General features: G+C 38.9%; 2 protein-coding genes across 6 annotated transcripts in view; one reads left to right on the forward strand and one right to left on the reverse strand.

The window, feature by feature from the left end:
- On the reverse strand, nucleotides 1-5,343 carry opa3 (outer mitochondrial membrane lipid metabolism regulator OPA3). Of its 2 annotated transcripts, none has more exons than XM_017465683.3 (2): nucleotides 5,160-5,343; nucleotides 1-1,433 (listed from the first exon to the last, which is right to left on the reverse strand). In XM_017465683.3, exons 1-2 carry the CDS (start codon nucleotides 5,341-5,343, stop codon nucleotides 1,102-1,104), a joined length of 516 nt encoding a protein of 171 aa, XP_017321172.3. In that variant the 3' UTR covers nucleotides 1-1,101. The 2 variants fall into 2 exon arrangements, with proteins under 2 accessions (XP_017321172.3, XP_017321173.3); XM_017465684.3 differs by lacking the exon at nucleotides 5,160-5,343 and adding an exon at nucleotides 3,343-3,523.
- The window catches only part of ppp1r13l (protein phosphatase 1, regulatory subunit 13 like), a 27,464-nt gene continuing 12,615 nt past the window's right edge, over nucleotides 5,248-20,096 (forward strand). The window contains exons 1-4 of one of the 4 annotated variants that reach the window (XM_053677875.1): nucleotides 5,248-5,384; nucleotides 17,785-17,843; nucleotides 18,147-18,382; nucleotides 18,943-19,036. In XM_053677875.1, coding sequence (XP_053533850.1) covers nucleotides 19,000-19,036 — 37 coding nt within the window. In that variant the 5' untranslated portion in view covers nucleotides 5,248-5,384; nucleotides 17,785-17,843; nucleotides 18,147-18,382; nucleotides 18,943-18,999. Of the gene's footprint in view, nucleotides 5,385-17,784; nucleotides 17,844-17,900; nucleotides 18,383-18,942; nucleotides 19,037-20,096 lie in introns of those variants that run through there. The other 3 variants (XM_017465674.3, XM_017465673.3, XM_053677876.1) reach the window with 3 other exon arrangements.

The following is a 20,096-nucleotide window of genomic DNA, read 5'->3' on the forward strand; positions in this document are numbered from 1 at the left end:
TATTGGCAGGGTATTCATTTTATTGTACAATAATCAATATACATCTCTATGCACATGTCATTTCAGACATCCATCAATACAAACAGGATCAGTGCACAGGCATGGGGCTTGAAATCACAAGTCGGATGTATTCGATTTTGTCAAACTTATAATCATTGTAATCATCCAGAGTCTATCTGCAGTATCTTTTGCATTGCTCGAACGCAACTAAATTGTTTCATTAACGGATTAACTGACAATGAGTGAAAAATTGTGTTTTAGAGTTTTATGAAAGTGAAGCCAGGGGGAGGCATGATGAACCTTACCAAACGCACAAAACAATCCAGACATCCACATACAGTGTGTGAAGTGAAAGCTCTTTATGTTCCCTCACTGTTCTGACCAACAGGAAGTCAATACTGGATAAACCAGAGATATCCAATCTTATCCGCAAAAGGCCAGAGTGGGTGCAGGTTTTTGTTCCAATCAAGAAGGAGCCACACCTGATTCCACCTGTTTAATCAGTTCATCTTGACTTTCAACAGACTCAGGTGTGACTTCTGCTTGGTTGAAATGAAAACCGGCCCTTTCCGGATAAGATTAGACTTTCCTGGAATTCATAGATTCTATCAAATTCAGCTGAGCTGAATTCTGAGGCATCCAGAAACAAATTCTGAAACCTGAACCAAGCTACAGGCATCAAATCAAAATGTTCCAGATACAATACAGTTTTAGAACGAACCACAGAAAAGTCCCATGGAGAAATATGAAATGTTTCCGCAGAGCGTGATAAGAGAACAAATTAACTTGGGTTAATCTGTGCCAATAAATTTAACATTTGCTCTCCATATATGCAATACTGAACACCAAGCCATAAAATGAGTACATGTAATAAACCACAGGTTCTGATGACCTCTTAAATGTTGACATATATATATATATGTGTGTGTGTGTGTGTGTGTGTGTGTGTGTGTGTGTGTGTGTGTGTGTGTGTGTGTGTGAGTATTTTCATTAAATGTCATATGTACATGGCGGAGCTTATTTGTATTTTAGTACTTCACACGCACACACTGCTTTAGTCTGTCTGTTCCACCCAGCATCACGCATTGATGTTTGGTGTTACTATTTGCCACTCGGAGCAGGTGGCAAAGACAGAAGAAGCCTGTTGACCTCACGGAGCTGAGCGTCTAGAGTTTCTGTGGTTAGGGCCAGTTCTCCAATTTGCACCTGCAGGCTGTTGATAGTGTGGGTCAGCTCTTCATCCTTTCTCCTGCTGTTCCACGCTTGCCTGCTATACTCAAATACAAGACAGCCGCCGCCGATGAGGAAGATGATGGTCTCGCCGAGCAGCTCGGCTCCCAGCTCCGCAGCCGCGTCCTCGTTAAGTGGTTTGACGGCAGCACCACGGAAGCCCATTATCCTCATCTTTGTTTTCATCTCGATCCAGTGGTACACTTCAAAGGGAGAGAAACGGAACATGCTCCAATGCTAAATTTATTAATATACATGCCATTATAATTACGCAAGGAACAAATCATTTTTCAGGGTGTGCGGAGAAGAAGAGATACTGTCCTGTTATAATATTGTCTTCTGGGAAACATGTAAATATCTTATTTAGCTTCTGAAGGTGCTAAATGAAAAAAAAAAATCTAATAATTTACACAATATAACAATTTACACCAATCATACTGTTCAAAAGTTTACACCCCGCCCCCCCGGCTCTAAATGTATTATGTTGCCTTCTTGAGCATCAGTGAACGTTTGCACCTTTTGTAATAGTCGTGTACGAGTCCCTCAGTCGTCCTTAGTTTAAAAAGATGGATCTCAACATCATCAGTCACTGTTGGAAATGAGTCAAATATGCAGAAAATGCTGGAAAAGCAAAGAATGTGCAGGATCTAGAGGATTTTTCTGAAGAACAGTGGGCAGTTTAACTGCGCAGGACAAACAAGGGACTCATGAAGAACTATCACAAAACATAAAAACAGTCGCTGATCATCCAGGTAACGACACACTGTATTAATAATCAAGCGTATGTAAGCTTTTGAACTAAATTCAGTTATTATTGTGTCTTGTAGACTATATGTAAACATCTGTTATGTGAAATAGCTTATTCAGGGCAGTACTAAATTTAAAAAATGCATTTTTTAGGATCCCTCTTATTTATTTATTTTAAATGATTCCTATTTTGCAGTATGACCACACGTCATACTTTTAACCATTTATAGTTACATTAAATGTTTTGGAACATCCATGAAACAAGTGAATCCCTGTCATCATGCAGCTATAAACAATCATTCCCTCACCAGCTTCTATTTTTCCCCATGCAGTTAGTAACACAAAGAAACACAGCGTGCCATGTTACCGAGACACATCAAGGCGCAAACATCTCTATCCAGTAGACTCTCCTGTGGCAGAAAACTTAGTGCCGACACTGGAGACTGCTTCCATAAACGTTATATAAATGTATCCTTTCATAAAGCTGTACCATGTCAATGAGGAGTATACTTTTTTGATGTTAAATAACAACAGTGTCCACCATGCAAGTTACTGTTAATGTGTTACAATGTAAACTATAGCTGAGATTTGAATTACAGCCGGAAACCACTATCAGAGCTGCTGTCATAGAAATTAATGAACGCTCTAGAATTCGTAAGAGCTCTGGTATAAATTAGATTATATCGTCGCTGTCGGGTGGAAACCTCGTATCTCCAGATTTCATTGTCATTGATTTATAAATAGCACATTTAAATATGATGGTCTAATGGTAAAATTTTAGAGATTATAATAAATACTTTTCTTATGGAAAAAAGTATTTAAGCTAACTTGCAAATAACCGTCCCTCAATTTTTGACTATGAAAGCATGCCACATAAGGTCAACTCCTCCCTCTCTTACATACAGGAACATTTAGCATCAAGGTTTTATATAACAGACAATTCTGTAACATCAGACTCGATTTCTGATCGAGTCTGATGCTACAAAGTTGGATATCCACAACTGGATATTGTTTATATTCTTATTTATACTGTATAAGGATTTCAATAGAAGGCACTTTCAAATGTTCAACGAACACTCAATGACGACTAGGCTCCACCCCCATCAAAATGAAACAACTCTCATTGGTTGTTGTCGAGGCTAAAGTGTCCGCCTTTCAGCTTTTCATTGGTCCACTGATTAATCCATAATTCTACATATTCAATCGCAAGCGTTTGTTGACCCGCCCACGGTCCTGATTGGTTAAACGATATCTTCCGGGAAAGCCTATTGGCTGCGAATCGCACTGTTCTGCTTCCGCCTAACCATCAACCCGCTGTCATGGTCACAACAGATTTAAAAGATGTAACTCAGTAACGGTGCTCACGCTGTGCCGGAGGAAGACATATGTAACTCTTGAAGAATTCACTTCTCCGCGCTCCTGCTTTAATCCTGTTGGCCACCGGTTTGCTGAGCTGACGGACACCCAGATAGAGCAACTTTGCCATGGGGAAAGCTCCTACGACCATCTTGGCGGAAGCGCGTCATTGAACGAAGGCGGGACAAAAAAAAAAAAAAAAAAAAGCGCGAGAGAGAGCGCGCACTTGCGTGCATACTGGTTGCGTTAGTTTTGCGCAAGATTAGTTTAGTTTACTACTGTCTAATACATTTTGTTCTTCGAAATACTCTTCCCAGAAAATGTGTCTGTGTGGATGTTCAAGAATATCAGCTCATACACATACCAGAGCCTCGACAACATCCGTTAAGCTTTGACATACTCTAACGTTCTGCGATTTTTATTGGACAAATCTTCACATACTGTTTCCCGGAAAACGTAGTCCGTTTTTGTGCTGCAGATCGCTGAAATCTGCGCAGCGGCTACGCTGCTTTGTGTCCATGGTATTACGTAAAAATAAATAAATAAAATAAATAAAAAACACGAAATAATAACAATTAAAATACAACTTAAAAATAATAATGCAATTTATGAATAATAAAAAGCAAAAGTGTAACATAAAAATAAGTTAAATAAAAATCATTGTTAATATAAATTTCTGTATTTATAAAAACATGATACATAAACAATATTTATTGTATATTGTTTGCATTATTGTTAATGTAAAAAATGTTAGGAACACCAACAACAACAATAATAATAAGAATCCCAACAGATTATTATAACGATGCATTGTTCTTCTTCTTCTTCTTCTTATTATTATTATTATTATTATTATTATTATTATTATTAAATAATATCATGGCTGACTCTGCGCTCTGACCCCAGCTTCCTGACAGGCTGGGGTATGCAAAGAAAAGAATTTCACTGTGCTCTAATGTATATGTGACCAATAAAGACTCATTGTCATTATTATTATTATTATTATTATTATTATTATTATTATTATTATTATTATATTATTATTATTATTATCATCCATCTATTTTCTGTACCGCTTACCTTTACAGGGTCACAGGCTCCAGGCTCCCCTATCTCAGGGAACTCAAGTAAAAGGCAGGGGACACTTTGGACAGGGTGCCAGCCAATCGCAGGGGACAATCGCACCCCCATTTACACACTACGAACAATTTGGAAATGCCAATCTGCCTAAAACGCACATCTTTGGTCTGGGGGAGGAAACTGGAGTACCCGGAGGAAACCCCCGAAACACAGGGAGAACATGCAGACTCCACTCACACAGGGCAAAGGTGGGATTCAAACCCCAAACCCAGGAGGTGTGAGGCCACTGTATAATAATAATAATAATAATAATAATAATAATAATAATAATAATAATAATAATAATTATTTAATATTATTTAGTAATAAAAACTTTTAGTTTAATATGTTTAATTTTTTTTTACTATTATTATATGTAGATTTTATATGATATTACAATTTTATATAATTGTATTGCTATTTCATAAATACCCTCTCTGTTTTATATAGGCTATAGGCCTATATAAAATGGTTTTCGCGATTTGGATTTTATTATATATTTAAATAATAATAATAATAATAATAATAATAATAATAATAGTAGTAGTAGTAGTAGTTTCCACAATTGGTGATCTGTAATTACATTAATAACAAATACTTTATTTATTTATTACTATTAATAAAATACATTATTATGAATAACATGAAGGAGCTTGAGCAGTAGAGCAGTAGAGCAGTGTACCTGTCTCCCCCAGTCTTGCACACACCTGGGTGGAGTTTGAGAACAGTGCAGCAGTGGGCAGGACTCAGTCCGACACAAACTCCTGAGAATCTCTCCAGTACTGAGGAATTCTTGTGCTGTTTTCCCAAACGGAAGTCATGCAGCATGCCATTTTGATCTTTCGGAACCAGACCACAGCAGTTAACAAGGCCTAGGAGAACCATTTTCATCCGCAGTTTACAGGAATAAAGCCGTCGGCCGCTTTATTTGGGTAGGTAAAGAGACGTGATTTTCTCTTCGGGGCTTTTTAATTGTGCTGCGCATGCGCATTAAGTCAACCTGCATGTTAGAAGTGGGTGTCTGGAACTATGGGTTTTTTTTTAAAGACTCGACATCTGGGTAGAGAAAGTATTTTAATGTAACAGTCCAAACAAAATGACGGGGTTTTTAAAAATATATATTTTATACACCACAGGCGAGATATGAAGAGAGTGTGTGTGTGTGTGTGTGTGTGTGTGTGTGAGAGAGAGAGTGTTGTGAGTTAGTTACACAAACACAAGAGGCAACAGCTCTGAGTGAAAAAGTGAAGCTGCTGCTGTTATCACCGTTCAACAAACAGCGCCCAGTAAACAGAAATGCTCCGACATTCCATTGACTCTCTTTTTCTTCTTCTTCTTCTTTGAAGTGTGTGTGTGTGTGTGTGCGTGCACCGCCGTTCATGCAACCTTAATGAGAATCAGATGTTGGCAGATCTCAAGCATCCAAAAATGGTCGGATTGCATACTGTAAAAGTAGAACATAATAATAATAATAATAATAATAAATGCCTGAGCTTAGTTTACCTGGCTGCACACACAAATACTTGCTTAACTACTACCTCTGTTAAAACAAGTAAAAACATGTTGTGACCTCTGATACACTTTACTGAATGTCAGTGAAGTTTGGAAATTGATGGGCTATGATAAGAAAGACTCCAAACCAGGGTTATCTGGTGTTTGGGGCATTTGATTATCACAACCACAGTATGTAAACTGGGTTATTTTGGATTTTTCTGGAACTGAGCACAACAGTAATGACTGGCAGTTGTTGTAAGGGAAATGTACAGTATGGTATGAATTAGTGAGGCTGCAGCTGATTTCTTTCTAGCCCAGATGGTAGATTCACGCAGGCACGCATCAGTGACGGTTGTATCAGGCGAGTGAGATTGGTTCTCCGTTTGTGCTGATACTTTTCACACCAGCACTGATTGAGAAAGAACGGATGAAATGTAGTCACGGCTGTAATGCCTTCGGAGGAGAGACTAAAAATAGTTATCCTACGCTAAGCACACATTGTTCAGTCAAAGTACAAATTACAGAAAAAGCACAGATGACAGAACTCTTTTGGGATAAAAAAAAAAGTGCTTATATTAGGACTGAATGTTATTCTGGTATTGGTTGTGATTGCTCTAAATGTTTATACAGCCCATGGGTTCCTTCACTTCAGTCTCATCAATGCATGCTGAGCTTCTCTCCATTCTACAAGATTGTATTTCTGTCTCGCTTGTCACACCTGTGATTAAATATAGATGTTTGACAAATGCTCCCAAAGGCTAATGATGGAAGCATGATGTGTGTGTTTATTTATTTTTTTTTTAAGTTTCAAAAACCAAATGACAGAATTGGTAATAAATAACACAACTCAACTCAATTAGTAAGGAATAAAACATGACAGGTTTATATTTATTTTCTATAACAGCAGGCCCTATGATTTGTTTTGTGGTCAGCACTATTGTCAGAGCTGCTATTCAATCAAGACCATATAACCAACACGTATAATTTTATTATTCCAGTTATCCAGTTATTCCGTCAGATTTGCTCTTGCTTTACCCCTTTACACCAACCATTTTTGTAATTATTTATATGCCTGATTTAGTTAGTTAGTCAAGCCTCCACTACAGGAGCATCGAAACTGGAGAGTCTGGTAGTAATTTAATGGCAATAAAACATTTAAAGGTTTAAAAGGCCACCTTCTTGTCATCTGTGTCAAGAAACACTTACTGTACATTTATCTAATATAATGTGCGTCTTCCAAATTTCAGTAGGAAACTAGACTCCTAGTTTCCCACTGCCCTAATGCCCTTGTTTTCCAGCAATCATATTTCCTAGTTTCCTAGTGTCGTTAATTTCCTGTCTCCCCTCGCCCTTCTTTTATCTCCTTATTTCCATAACTCGTAGTTCCCCAGTCTTGACCACATTCTCTCTACATGAGGTAGTGCTAACGTGTTTAGACTCCCACAGTAAATAAAAATCTAATCCTAAATCTATCTGAAATCTCACGCTTTATTGAATGCGCTGCTTTTTGAGAAATATATAACAACATTTTTTTTTTTTCGCCCATACCCATTCGGATCAAGGCTTCAAAACTGCTTTACTTAATATCCGGCTTTCAAAATCTGGGATCTAGGAAGATCCAGCTCTGTTTTTGTGCACTACGAACCTTTTCCCTAGAACAGGGGTATCGGATTCAGACCTAAAGGCTGCAGCACTGCAATTAAGAATTGATTCAGCTCCTGAATTTGACAGTCCAGTGTTAGACGTTGTAAAGTGATTGTCCAGTGGGATTATATGTGTCGCACCTTCGGAAAACCCTTCATATGATCAAAATTTTGACAATTGCTATTATACACCAATCAGCCATAACATTACCATGGACCATGGAGCAATGGAAGAAGGTGGCCTGGTCTGATGAATCATGTTTTCTTTTACATCATGTGCACGGCCAGGTTTGTGTTCATCAATTACCTGTGGAAGAGATGGCACCAGGATGCACTATGGGAAGAAGGCAAACCAGTGGAGGCATTGTGATGATCTGGGCAATGTTCTGCTCGGAAACCTTGGGTCCTAGCATTCATGTAGATGTTACTTTGACACGTACCACCTATCTATACATTGTTACAGACCAAGTACGCCCCTTCACAGCGACTGTATTCCTTAATAGCAGTGGCCTCTTTCAGCAGGATAATGCACCCTGCTACACTACAAAAAGTGTTCAGGAACGGTTTGAGGAACATGACAAAGAATTTTTTGACACAATTTATTGACACGGCCTTCAAATTCCCCAGATCTCATTCCAGTCGGACATCTGTGGGATGTGCTGAACAAGCAGGTCTTATCTTTGGAGGCCCCACCTCTTACAGGACTTAAAATATCTGCTGCTAACGTCTTGGTGCCAGATACCACAGCACACCTTCAGAGGTCATGTGGAGTCTATGCATTGACGGGTCATTGCTGTTTTGGTGGCACAAGGGGGACTTGCACAAAGTGCCGGTGGTTTTAATTTTCTGGACTATCAGTTTATATTTAGAGTTTATTAAAACAGACATGTCTCTGAAAAGGCAGAAAATCTCATTTCTTTGTCCTTTTTTGGCTGTTTTTCCAGAATTCGCTCACACCGACATCCAGTCTGTTTTTCTTTGCCTCCTGACATACCGTATGTCCGTCTAGTCCATAGGCTGACGTCACACAGCGTGCAATGGAAAAAAATGAGAATAAACAGAACATTATTAGAAACTTTAGATGAACAGTTTGAGATATCTTGCTTCAGTGAAACACAGATTCATTTTACATTGGCAGCATCTCTCACAGTAGGTCCTGCTGCAAGACCAATCAAAGTTTAATAATAATGCGCTCATACTAATACATTACCGTTTCCATAGTACCAGCCTGCACCGTCGATGGATGCTCCATATAATCTAAGACTAAGTAAAAAATAATAAACTTTTTATCTAACAAGGATAAATAGTGTAATTGTTGATATGATGGAGCTTTCTGTAAGGAGATTTAACATTTATGGACGGAGTCTCCAGTGTCAGTGCTTTGTAACAGTTAAGCATAAAGCTGTTCCTGTAAGTCGTCCGGCAAGAGTAAAGACGTCAGGACCGAGAACATCTCAGTAAGCACTTATTTTGCTTTATTAACTTCAGGAGAGAGGAAAAAAAGAGAGTTTGGTGACGGAACAACTGTTTATAGGTACCATAACGTGAGAAGCGTATTTACATTGCGTAAATTTAAGTGGACCGCAAAAAAACTTGTGCATTTGTGTTGAATCGGCACTGAGCCGTGTTCTTACTTCTTGCTATAACTTTTCTTCAATGGTGTATGTTTTTGAGAATTATAAGCTGAACTTTGCATGCAGTCTGTTATAGTAAGAGTTTAATGAGCTAAGTTGTTGTTATGCATGAAGGCATGAAGTAATGGGAAGAAAAATCTACAGCATGTACAACAAAATTACCAAGGTGATTTGAATACACATTTCTGGATAACAGAGTAGGGTTTTTTTTTCTTTCTTTTTTTTTTTATAAGCACAACAGAACAGGTTAGGAGTATATTTGCTAGCTGTAATCTGTCAACAAAGATATCTGAACGTTGCAACAAGCCAAAATTGGCATCAATCCTAAACCTATGAGATCCAGCTGAGCGACATTGGTGTGTTGTTTGTTTGCCTGCTCAGACATGCTTCCAATGATGATCATGTTTGATCCTATAATCCAATAATTATTCTTTGATTTCACATACACACACGTATATTGTATATACTCTGGCACCAGAGTTGAGGTAAAAAATTCTATAATTAGATCTGAACCAACTGATTTACCTTTCACTTAAATAAAGTCAAATATCATTTTTATAGTAGTTTTTTTTTCATCTTCTTCCAATTACAGGTTGTAAAGTCACTCTAAACTTCATAAAGTGTTGTTTTTTTTTTAATTCAATACTTTTTGTGGCACTTCATTTTAGTCCACAGACTGATCAAAGTTTAAACATCATATGTCACTGTAGTGGTTTTGCCACTTTATTTCAAGAAACAATGAGATGAAATTCTTGCTGGAAAACCTGAGTTACTACTGAACAGGAAAGCGTTATTGTGTCATAAGATGTAAGAGCCAATCAATAGAGTATGTGCTTGGCGACACTTTCCCGCCGGAACACGCCCCCTCAGCCAGACTGAGCGGCAAATCATCCAGCAAAATGGCTGGTTTTAACAGGGGAAGCTGCGAAAACACAAGTATAATCAACAATTATCATCTTAAATTAAAGGCAGTTGGACTCGACAGTGACTCTTACAACTTGCCCAAGAACCTGTGGTCCATGGACATCAGCATGTGGCCAGAAATCGGTTTTCTTGACATTTATTTGCACCTGATTTCGACACCGGGGAAATACACTAAGCAAAGCCTGAAGGCGTACCAAAGCCTAGACGCTTGGTCCTACTTCAAGTCGGGATTTGTTGGAGAAATTAAAGTGATGAGAACAACAATAAACATTCTGGTTATATGTGGACAGATATGGACAAATTTTTATTTTATTCTATAATTTTATCTGGTGAACCATAAGCTAGCTTGTTTGTAGCGAACACTGCTTCCACTTACTAACTTTACATATTTGTGAAGGTAAAATACGGTCAGAGAATGAATGAGCCCCTGTTTTTTATCAGTGGAAACAGTAAGCGTTTAAAAGGAAATGTGTAGCAAATGATTCATCTTTGTACGACATGAACACCACATGCCAAAAGAACTCACACTTACACTGACTGCCCGACTTAGTCAAAAAGGACTGAATGGTTTTTTGGCACTCTGTAAAAATATAGCACCATACCCTATCATGGATTATTCCTTACAGAATTTAGATGGTAATTAGCGCATTCATATCTGTTATACAATTGATAAAGCTGGGAAATAGAAGTGGCATTCCACCTGTAATTGTTTTCTTTCTTTGTATCATTTCCTCACTTCCTCAGAGGGAGGAGCTAAGAACAAGCAGGGGAAGTGAGGAAAGGAAATAAGAGGCACCCACAGAATCTAGACTTTATTATTATTATTAGGATCAAAATTTTGCTGCTTTGATGAGTAACAAATGATTTGTTGAGGAGTGAATGATTAAATTGCTTCACCCTCAAAAATTCCTTAAGTTAAAAGTTCTAACCTGTCAGTTTCTGAAGAATTACTTATCCCTGTTTGGTAACTCGAAACTAAGAAAGTGGGTGTGCCGGGCTCTTTGGTGTAGTTCTATTGCTCAAACCTCTTGGTATTGCTTACAGCATTGTGTGTCAGTCCAGCTGACGTGTTGAAAGGCACTGTATTTTCCCTGCAGAACTTCACATAATCCAGTCTTTTGTCTATTTAAACTCCAGTGTTACGATTAAACCTTCTAAGGAAAGTAGCATGTGCGTGTGTCTTTTTTTTTTCCTGCCTTCAGTTAGTCTTGTATGCAAATTTCTTGGCCCTCCTGGAAGCCTTGACATGGTGCTCAGATGTTATGCAGAAGGTGTGGTCTATTTGGGACTGTTTTTGTTTTTCAGGCAGACGTGAAATAAAATATCCAGAAATTCAGTGGAAGCTGTCATCATATTCTAGCTGGTTCTCTTTCTAAGGAATTGAGTCAGAAATACTTTACACCTCATGTTTTACTTGGCTGATCTTATTTTCATTTTGAAGATGTTATGATCCCAAGCCAATCCACAAACATCCAGGTCTGTAAATGAATTGCTAGTTTCACATTCAGTCATAACTGTGAAGTTTTGTCATGGTGTAGACATGCAAATAGTTTGACATCGACATGATCCTGAGCAGTTAGTACTTTTAAAAAAAATTGGACAGAATTCTATGGACTTCACACAATAGGTGTGCTAACATACTAAAGATAAGACTACCTTCTGTATAGCACAGAGACTACTCAGATACTCATAATGGATTGTGCATTGTATTTTGCATGTGTTAAGTTGTGGGGTGTTGAGGGCTTCCTGCCCAGGGGCCTAGGATTTACTAATCTACCATTTGATCCAGTTAGCTGAGAACTACGGTTGTAAATTTTCCGTCAGTTAACGTGTCCAAGTGCGTGCAGATCTGCCAGTCATCCATCTATCAATCCATTTTCCGTACTGCATATCCTATACAGGGGAGCCTGGAGCCTATCACAGGGAACTCTCTGCACAAGGTGGGGGACACCCTGGATGGGCTGCCAACCCATCACAGCGCATGATCGTACACATATTTACACACCACCGGTAATTTGGAAATGCCAATCGGACTACAAGGCATGTCTTTGGACTTGGGGAGGAAGCCGGAGGATCTGGAGGAAACAGGGAGAACATGCAAACTCCCTACACGGGGCAGAGGTGGGATTCGAACCCCCAACCCCGGAGGTGTGTGGCTTATACATGCATAAAAATTTTAACGGTTTTGTTTTCCAGTGTTCACTTTAGGTTACTTGCAATATCATGTGGCATTCCTCAGTCAAACGGGTACAAAAGGAGACTGCTCCAAACCCAGAGATACAACATATCAAATGTGGTGTTTGTTGTTGGGTTTTTTTAAAGAATTTATTAGCAAAAGTTACTTTATTGTTAACACCGAACAATTAATAATGAGATACCTACAAGGTTTATAGGCACCTGTATGATTTTGGAACTGCTTACAGGTTGATTTTGTCTATGTGAGAGATTGGGTTTACTTTTTGTGAATTTTCCTTCTGTAAGTTTGGGTCCGTATAGGAGGGATTTTGGGTTGGAGTTTGGTTTATATGGAAGATTGGGTCCATGTGTTCTTTTGGTTTGTGGGCTTGGTTGATTTTGGCTCTTGTGGTCTGTATGCGAGTTTTGGTCCATGTGTCCGTTTGGCATGAGGTTTGCAAGTGTGCAAGCTTGTATTTTTGGGTCCAGGCTTACAACCATACTGCACGGCACAGTGGCAATAGAAATTCAAGTAGAAATTCACACTCGAAAGATTGTAAAAATTGTAAGTTTGGGTCCTTGTGCAGGTTTGAGAGGTTGGGTCATATTTGACAATGGGTCACTGTGCAAATTTGATTTAATGTTCAGAGCCATAGGAAAGACTTTAAACATCCCTGTCAGTACAATTGGTTGAATAATATGCAGGTGGAAAGCTCATGGAACCATAAATAACTGTCCTTGAACATGTGCACCATGCACGATTTCACAACACGCTCTCAGACTAATGAGAAGGAAGTTAAGAGAGAAGCCAACAGTCTCTCGAAAAGAGTTGCAGGACAACCTAAAAGCAGCAGGAACAGCAATTACACAGAACATGCTTCACTGTAAATGGTATTGGGGCATTATATGTTATTGAAGGAAACATGAATGGAGAAATGTATCTGGACATATTAGAGGAGAATTTAATCTGATCAGCCAAGAAAATTAATCTGTGGAGAAATATGGACGATTCAACAAGACAATGAGCCCAAATTTACAGCCAAAATAACTCAAGACTGGTTTCTACAAAAGAAGGTGAAGGTGCTTGCATGGCCTACCCAATCTCTTGACTTTATTTATGAGGGATTGTGAAATTGCGAGTCCATCAGAGGAACCGTGTAAGTGAAACCTTGTGAAGATGACTTGCTGAGAGCAATGGGCCATAGTTGAGCCACTTGAAGTGGATAGCTGCACTTGAAGTATATTAAATAACCAAAACGAAAGTGCCCGAATACTTCTTTTCCCTCACTGTATGTGTGCCGTGTGTGCAAGTTTGTTTTTGTTCTTGTGAGTTTGCTTTGGCTCAGAGTTTAGGTCTACAAGTTTGCGTGTTTGATTTGTTCAACCTCACATGAGCTTTTTTCTTTGTTTGTACAGTGTACGTTTTGTTTTGTGTACGAGTATGTGTTAATCTGTACCTACCTCACATATAAGTCTGTATGTGTTTATTCCAATATGCCCTTATTAGTAGCGATGTTTGTTTTGGGTGGTTGCTGAGTGTGACTGCTGAGGAATGTCTGGCACTCGACTCGACTGAATCACAGACAGGCTCCTGAGTCACGTGCTGGCCAACAGAGCTTGGAGTGGAGTTGGCGTGATGCCATGGAAAGCCACCAGCTACCGAAATGCCAGACAATATGTCCTATTTGATTACTAATGTTGTTGACTTAAGATGTATTTCACTAGCTTAGTATTTTTTTTTTAACAAACGGACGGTGAAAACATATCATTGAAACCAGTTGCACCTGCTAACCAAGTTCATTTCCTGTGAGACTTTGTCAGTAAATGATTACAGGTTAGAGTGTTTGTGTGAGCTGATGCTGTCAGTCTGTTGAAGTGGTGTGTCTACAAATAAAGGTTCTTTTGACCTTGTAATATTAATGTTAATATTAGACCTGCTTCAGATTCTCTTTTCAATTTATACTCAATATTATCACACCCTTCAGTGCTGGACAAATCATAAATGTAATATTCCCCATGTGCTGCCCAGTGTCATGTTTATTTATTTATTTTTTTACTCAGAATCTGCAATGAAATGTGCTAATGGGTGTGCAGGAGACGGTTTTAATGCGCCAGACGTTATTTTTGGCTTGTTTTGACAGGGTTTCTATATTCGTGTTCCTGTTTTGTGAAAATTTCATCTCTCATCTATGCTTGCCATGTTAAAAAAAATAAATAAATAAATAAATAAAAAAAAAGAACACACACATTCTACCATCAACTAGCTTGCTCCATGGATGATGGTGTGTGGTGGGATTCAGAACAAGTAGTTTGCACAACTTTTAGAGCAAAGCGGTGCATCATTGCTTCAAACCAACTGATAACTTGCCTTTCAAAGCCCCCCCCAACCCCCCATTATTTGGTTTCCAAATTATCCATAGTGTGTGAATGGTGTGCAAATCTGTGTGTGATTGTGCCCTGTGATGGATTGGCACCCCGTCCAGGATGTCCCCCGCCTTGTGCCCCGAGTTCCCTGGGATAGGCTCCAGGCTCCCCGCAACCCTGTGTAGGATAAGCAGTATGGAAACTTCTTGATGGATGGATGGAATGGTTGTTGAACCTACTTAACTGCTGGGCAACTATGAATAAAATACTAATAGCCTGGACAAGAAATCTGCTTGTTTCGTTTATTGATATTTCCATCCCTGCCCTTAGTTGGTATGTCTACACTCAAAAAAAAATACTGGGTTATTTTTTTGTACTCAAACGCTGAGTTCAGCCTTTTGGGCAATTTACTTGGGTTATTTTCTCAGTCTTGGGTGGTTTGGTGTAACCCAACCATTGGGTTATTGGCTGGGTCATTTTTGCTTACAGTTGAATCAATGTACCCCTCCCCCACCTCACCCCACCCCACCCCAAGTTAGTATTGTATTTGTACAGTTAAGAATCTGACTGATTATTTCTCAGATGGAGGAATTTAAGCAGGAGTGACCACAGGAAGGTTAGGATTTAGGGAAGTCTAGTATAAGGCTACAGATACATGACTGAGTGGTGATGTAAGAAGGCCAGACCTAACTTTCCACTTTTAGTGAAGAGTAAATGCTTGCTGTGGAAGCAAACATTTTCACTTTCAAATGTCAGCAGGAGAAGGAATATGCTCACCTCAGCCAGATCCTGTTCAGGGGTTGATTCTGACTAACACTGACTCATACGTAACTGCTATATCTTTTGTGTCATGTCTCATATTTCACACCTTCTCTTTCACAATCCCTCCTTTCCTGTCATACTGTTCCCTCTCACCCAGTGATGAGTAAATGCCCTTCCTAATGTGACCCTAAACCTCTTATCTCATGTCTGGATTCAGTCACTGTGCTTGTGCCATTGTATTTCACATACACTCGTCATAAGTTCAACAACACAATCCTGAAAGCAGTTTATTAATGACTTGCTGTAACATTTAAAGGTATAATATAATACTATAATAAGTGTTTGTGTGTGTGTGTGTGTGTGTGTGTGTGTATGTGGAAAAATTGAGAAATAATGTTTTTTGTAATTAACAATAGCAGCAGGTTTCAAACAATTAACATCATCACTTTGCTCTCCGTTGGTTTTGTTATAAGTTAACGTTACTCCCATCAGTGTTCAGTAATGGCCTTTGATGAATATCTGTGCTCAGTATTACAAATTGTCTGATTTAAATATTAACACCATTTATATATTGAGTAAACTACTTACTGCTGCATTCAGAAAATGTCTCTTTTTATTTGATTTCTGATTAATCATATATCATATTTTCTTTACTTTATAGCCTTGTGAAATGAACTAAATAGTCAGTTAGACACTACACCACTTTTTTTATAACATAGTTTTTTTTTTTTTATCTGATTTGAATTAGATTAGTCATAACAAAGGCTACATATGGTACAGTGAACAATCCCTTCAGGATTTTGCAGTGGCGGAATTTAACGCAAAAACAAGCAAACTCTGCAATATTCGGAGGAGTGTGGTAATTTTGAAAAATTACCACGTTTTTCCCAGATTTGGGCCAAGACACGTCATGTGACATCATCACAACCTGCACTCAGCCTAAACCTTCTTCGATTCGTGTGCGTTGAACATGAGTACAGCTAAGTACACCACTGCGAAAGAGCGTGCAAACAATTTTGCACGATTATAATTTCGCCAATTAAACTCGTTTTCCACAAAAAAAACCTCTCGGTGAAATCAGACTGTGGAATTCTTGATTCTGATTGGTTAGAAGGTGTCCATTACTTGTCAGTAACAGCACGGTTCAGACAGTAGTTCTGGCTGCAAGGATCTTAATAAACCTTGCACTTGTTCTAATACAGAATAGTTTCTATAAACTACACAGTAGGAAATGTCCTCGGTGTCAAATCTTACTGTCAAAAATTATTAAATCTATCAGTAATTTGTACCAAATGGCAGTGGTGGATCAATGGTTAAGGCTCTGGGTTACTGATCAGGAGATCGGGTTTTCAAGCCCCAGTACCACCAAGCTGCCACTGTTGGGCCCTTGCGCAAGGCCTTTTACCCTATCTGCTCCAGGGGCACCGTATCATGGCAGACCCCTGTACAGACTGTGCTGTAATGTGTATATGTGACAAATGAAGACGACTTCTCCCATAGCCCCCCCCTTCAATCCTGCATTACAATTCATGTCATTCATAGGAACTTTATTAACCTGAGTCAATGCATGAATAACAGGAAAACTTTAGCAAGTGTGTCTAACAGATGGTGTATTGTGCTACAGGTGTAGGAATGAGTGTACAGCATCATCAGCTGCTACAGGTGTTTCAGGTTGTTTGCATTTGTCTGGACTTGCAGCTCACCCACCCAGTGCGTGAGCAACAACCAAGGAAGTAAAAGGCACTGATAATTAGTAGTGTAAGCACACCAGGCTGTAGCAAGGAGACCAGAGCTTCATAAGTCACAGATTTTTTTTTGTTGGCTATTAGAATTGTAGTGAGAAGGTGTGATTTGAGTTCAGTATGCATGGTGGCTCATGTTTGTTTGTGTGTGTGTGTGTGTGTGTGTGTGTGTGTGTGTGTGTGTGGAGAGGAAGGATGGAGTTAAGCTCAGGCACTGAATTAGAGGCCTGTTTGAACTTGAACTGGTTTCTGTTTCTGAGGTCACAAAATGAATGGGTGCCCAGGCTGGCTTTGAGTGTACAATCATTCGCAGGGTGAGGCCGAGAGAGAGAGAGAGAGAAAGAAAAGGAGGAGCAGTATGCCACACTCCACGCTGATTTTGCACAACAAGACAGGCCCACGGATTTATGGGATACTGGAGGAGGTCCAGCAGCACAGTGCTGAAGAGAAAACAGCTTAAACAAAGCTGAAAGTTCAGGAGCAATAAAGCATTTAATTAATCCCTCTTTCCGCCCGAAACAGACTTTTATTGTACTTCTTTTCTAAGAGTAGGCAGTGTTTTCTAACCTATTTGGTATGATCTATTCTCTTCAGGTGAAATGATTCAGCTTACATGGAGAGACTTGTGACATCTGTGACTCAGTTTTAAATAGGTAACGCTCAGTTTTACATTCACATTGGTCTTTTAGTAAGTTGTACAGTGCTTTGCACTATAATTGAAGTTGGCTTCAATTATAGTTGTGGGCCTTCTGAGCTATTGTTCTGTCAGCTTTGCATATCTGGATCCTGATATTTTTGCCCATTCGTTCAGGTAATATTGCTCACGTTATGTCAGATTAAATGGAGACCATTGGAGAACAAGTCTTGCCACAGATTCTTAATCAGATTGAGGTCTGGGCTTAGACTGGGGCATTCTACAGGTTCTTGGTTTTGAACCACTCCATGTTTTATTCTAGGATTTGCACAGTATTTGGCACCATCCAGCTTACCCTCAACTCAGTCCCTGTTTCCCAATCCCTGCTGAACTCCTAACCCAGTTTCCCATTTCCTGCTAATGAAAAGCATCCACTCAACAGGATGCTACCATCATCATGTTTCACTGTAGGAATGGTGCCATAGGTGCACCAATGGGATTGGCACCAATGGGACACACATCATCCATCTATCCATCTGTCTATCCATCTATCATAATGTATGTATGTTTTGGTAGCTGCTTGGTCTTTATGATGCTCTTTGAGTAGGAATGCTCTCTAACAAATTATTTACATTTATTCATTTAGCGGACGCTTTTATCCAACGCAATTTTTATACAAGCAGAGAGCAATACAAGTATTGTTCACATATTCCGACACCTTCCAAGAACTTGTGTATTTATATAGTGATCAAGTGACATTTTAATTGCACACGATAATAACTAACTGCATGACTCCTGATGGCAACTGGTTCCACCAAAACTAAATGATTGGTTCACAGCAATATGTATGCAATCAAAGCATTTGTGATGTATTTATTTTTATTTATAAATAATTTTGCAAACTATACTGATTTTCCTTCCATGTCAATATTAAGCTATTTTGTGTAGATTCATAATGTATAATCCCAATTATGTCCATTTTAGTTCCAGGTGATAACACTACAAAAGGTGGAACAGTTCAAGGGGAGCAATACTTATGCAAAGCACTCTAGTGTACTTCCAAGTTTTAGATCAGGCTGAATTGAAGTGTTTTAATAATTTCTCATTTAATCCCCCAGGAAGTGTATTGAATTAATCTGAAGTTGTGCAGTAACCTCCAGGAAGAGCCTGAAATCATGTCCTCCGACAACAGCTTGGGCAGCAGCATGCTGTGTGAGAAATAATCTTCTTGACTTCTTTATTTGCCATTTAATTCTCATATGATCATCTTTTTTATTGTTTACAAACACAATGGACACATGTCCCCACAAGTGAAATGATAGTACTTGCATGCCATAGAATTTTATGATATTCAGGGAAGAATTCATTTAATTTCAAGGCTTTGTTATGCCATGACTTGATACTCTGCATTTAGAGTGAGTCACACTAGTGACTAGCTAGTCACATTAAGAGGTTAATAGTGACTACGTTTACATGTACAGCAATAATCTAATTATTGACCTTACTCTGTGTAAGATAATAATGTGATTAAGGTGTTTACATGAGTCGCTTTTAGAATACTCCTTTCATGTACCCGTTTTACATGTTCTAGAACATAATTAGATTAACAGCCCGCGTCATTACGTCACCGCGACACGTCATCTAACGTCCCTCCAGAATTTCACGTATCAATATACAGTTCGTCTTCGTTATGGTACCGTGTACAGTTTTGGGTGTTTTTATAAATTTTTTTTACAAACGCTTTAAGTGCAGTTGATTATTTGTCATGCTATACGTGCAAATAGACGACTGCTTGAAGCCGTGGGCTGCGTCCCAAACCGTGTACTTACCGTCTATATAGTAGCCGAGATACATGTATTTTTCCCCACTACAGGCCTATAGCAGGTAAGTACGCGGTTTGGGACGCAGCCGTGCTCTCTTGTTCGCCGTAAAATGTCGAGCACTGCCGTGTGTGATCGTGCCCTGTCGCAAAATGCGATAAAAACTCCCACACAACGTTAATAATGTGATTAAGGTGTGTACATGTCTGTAATACACGTCGATAATGCGAATAAAACAGGAGTACTCCACCTGTCTTCGTTCAATTTGTGTTTACTTCGAGTATGACCTTAATCAGGTTAAGGTAATTAAAAATTGCTGTTTACATGGTAGTTTCTTAATCACAGTACTGTCTTAATCGGGTTAATAGTGAATTATTGTTGTCCATGTAAACGCACTAACTGTTAGTTCCAGTTAAGAGGTTAATAAGGTTAGTTCCAGTTAAAAGGTTAAT

This window comes from Ictalurus punctatus, chromosome 4, assembly GCF_001660625.3.
Source record: "Ictalurus punctatus breed USDA103 chromosome 4, Coco_2.0, whole genome shotgun sequence".
NCBI lineage: Eukaryota > Metazoa > Chordata > Actinopteri > Siluriformes > Ictaluridae > Ictalurus > Ictalurus punctatus.

Coding starts and splice junctions, on each gene's coding strand:
- opa3 (XM_017465683.3), bottom strand. CDS start 5,343: ATGAAAATGGTTCTCCTAGGCCTTGTTAACTGCTGTGGTCTGGTTCCG. Junction 1,434..5,159: donor TGTTCTCAAACTCCACCCAG/GTGTGTGCAAGA, acceptor CTCCCTTTGAAG/TGTACCACTGGATCGAGATG.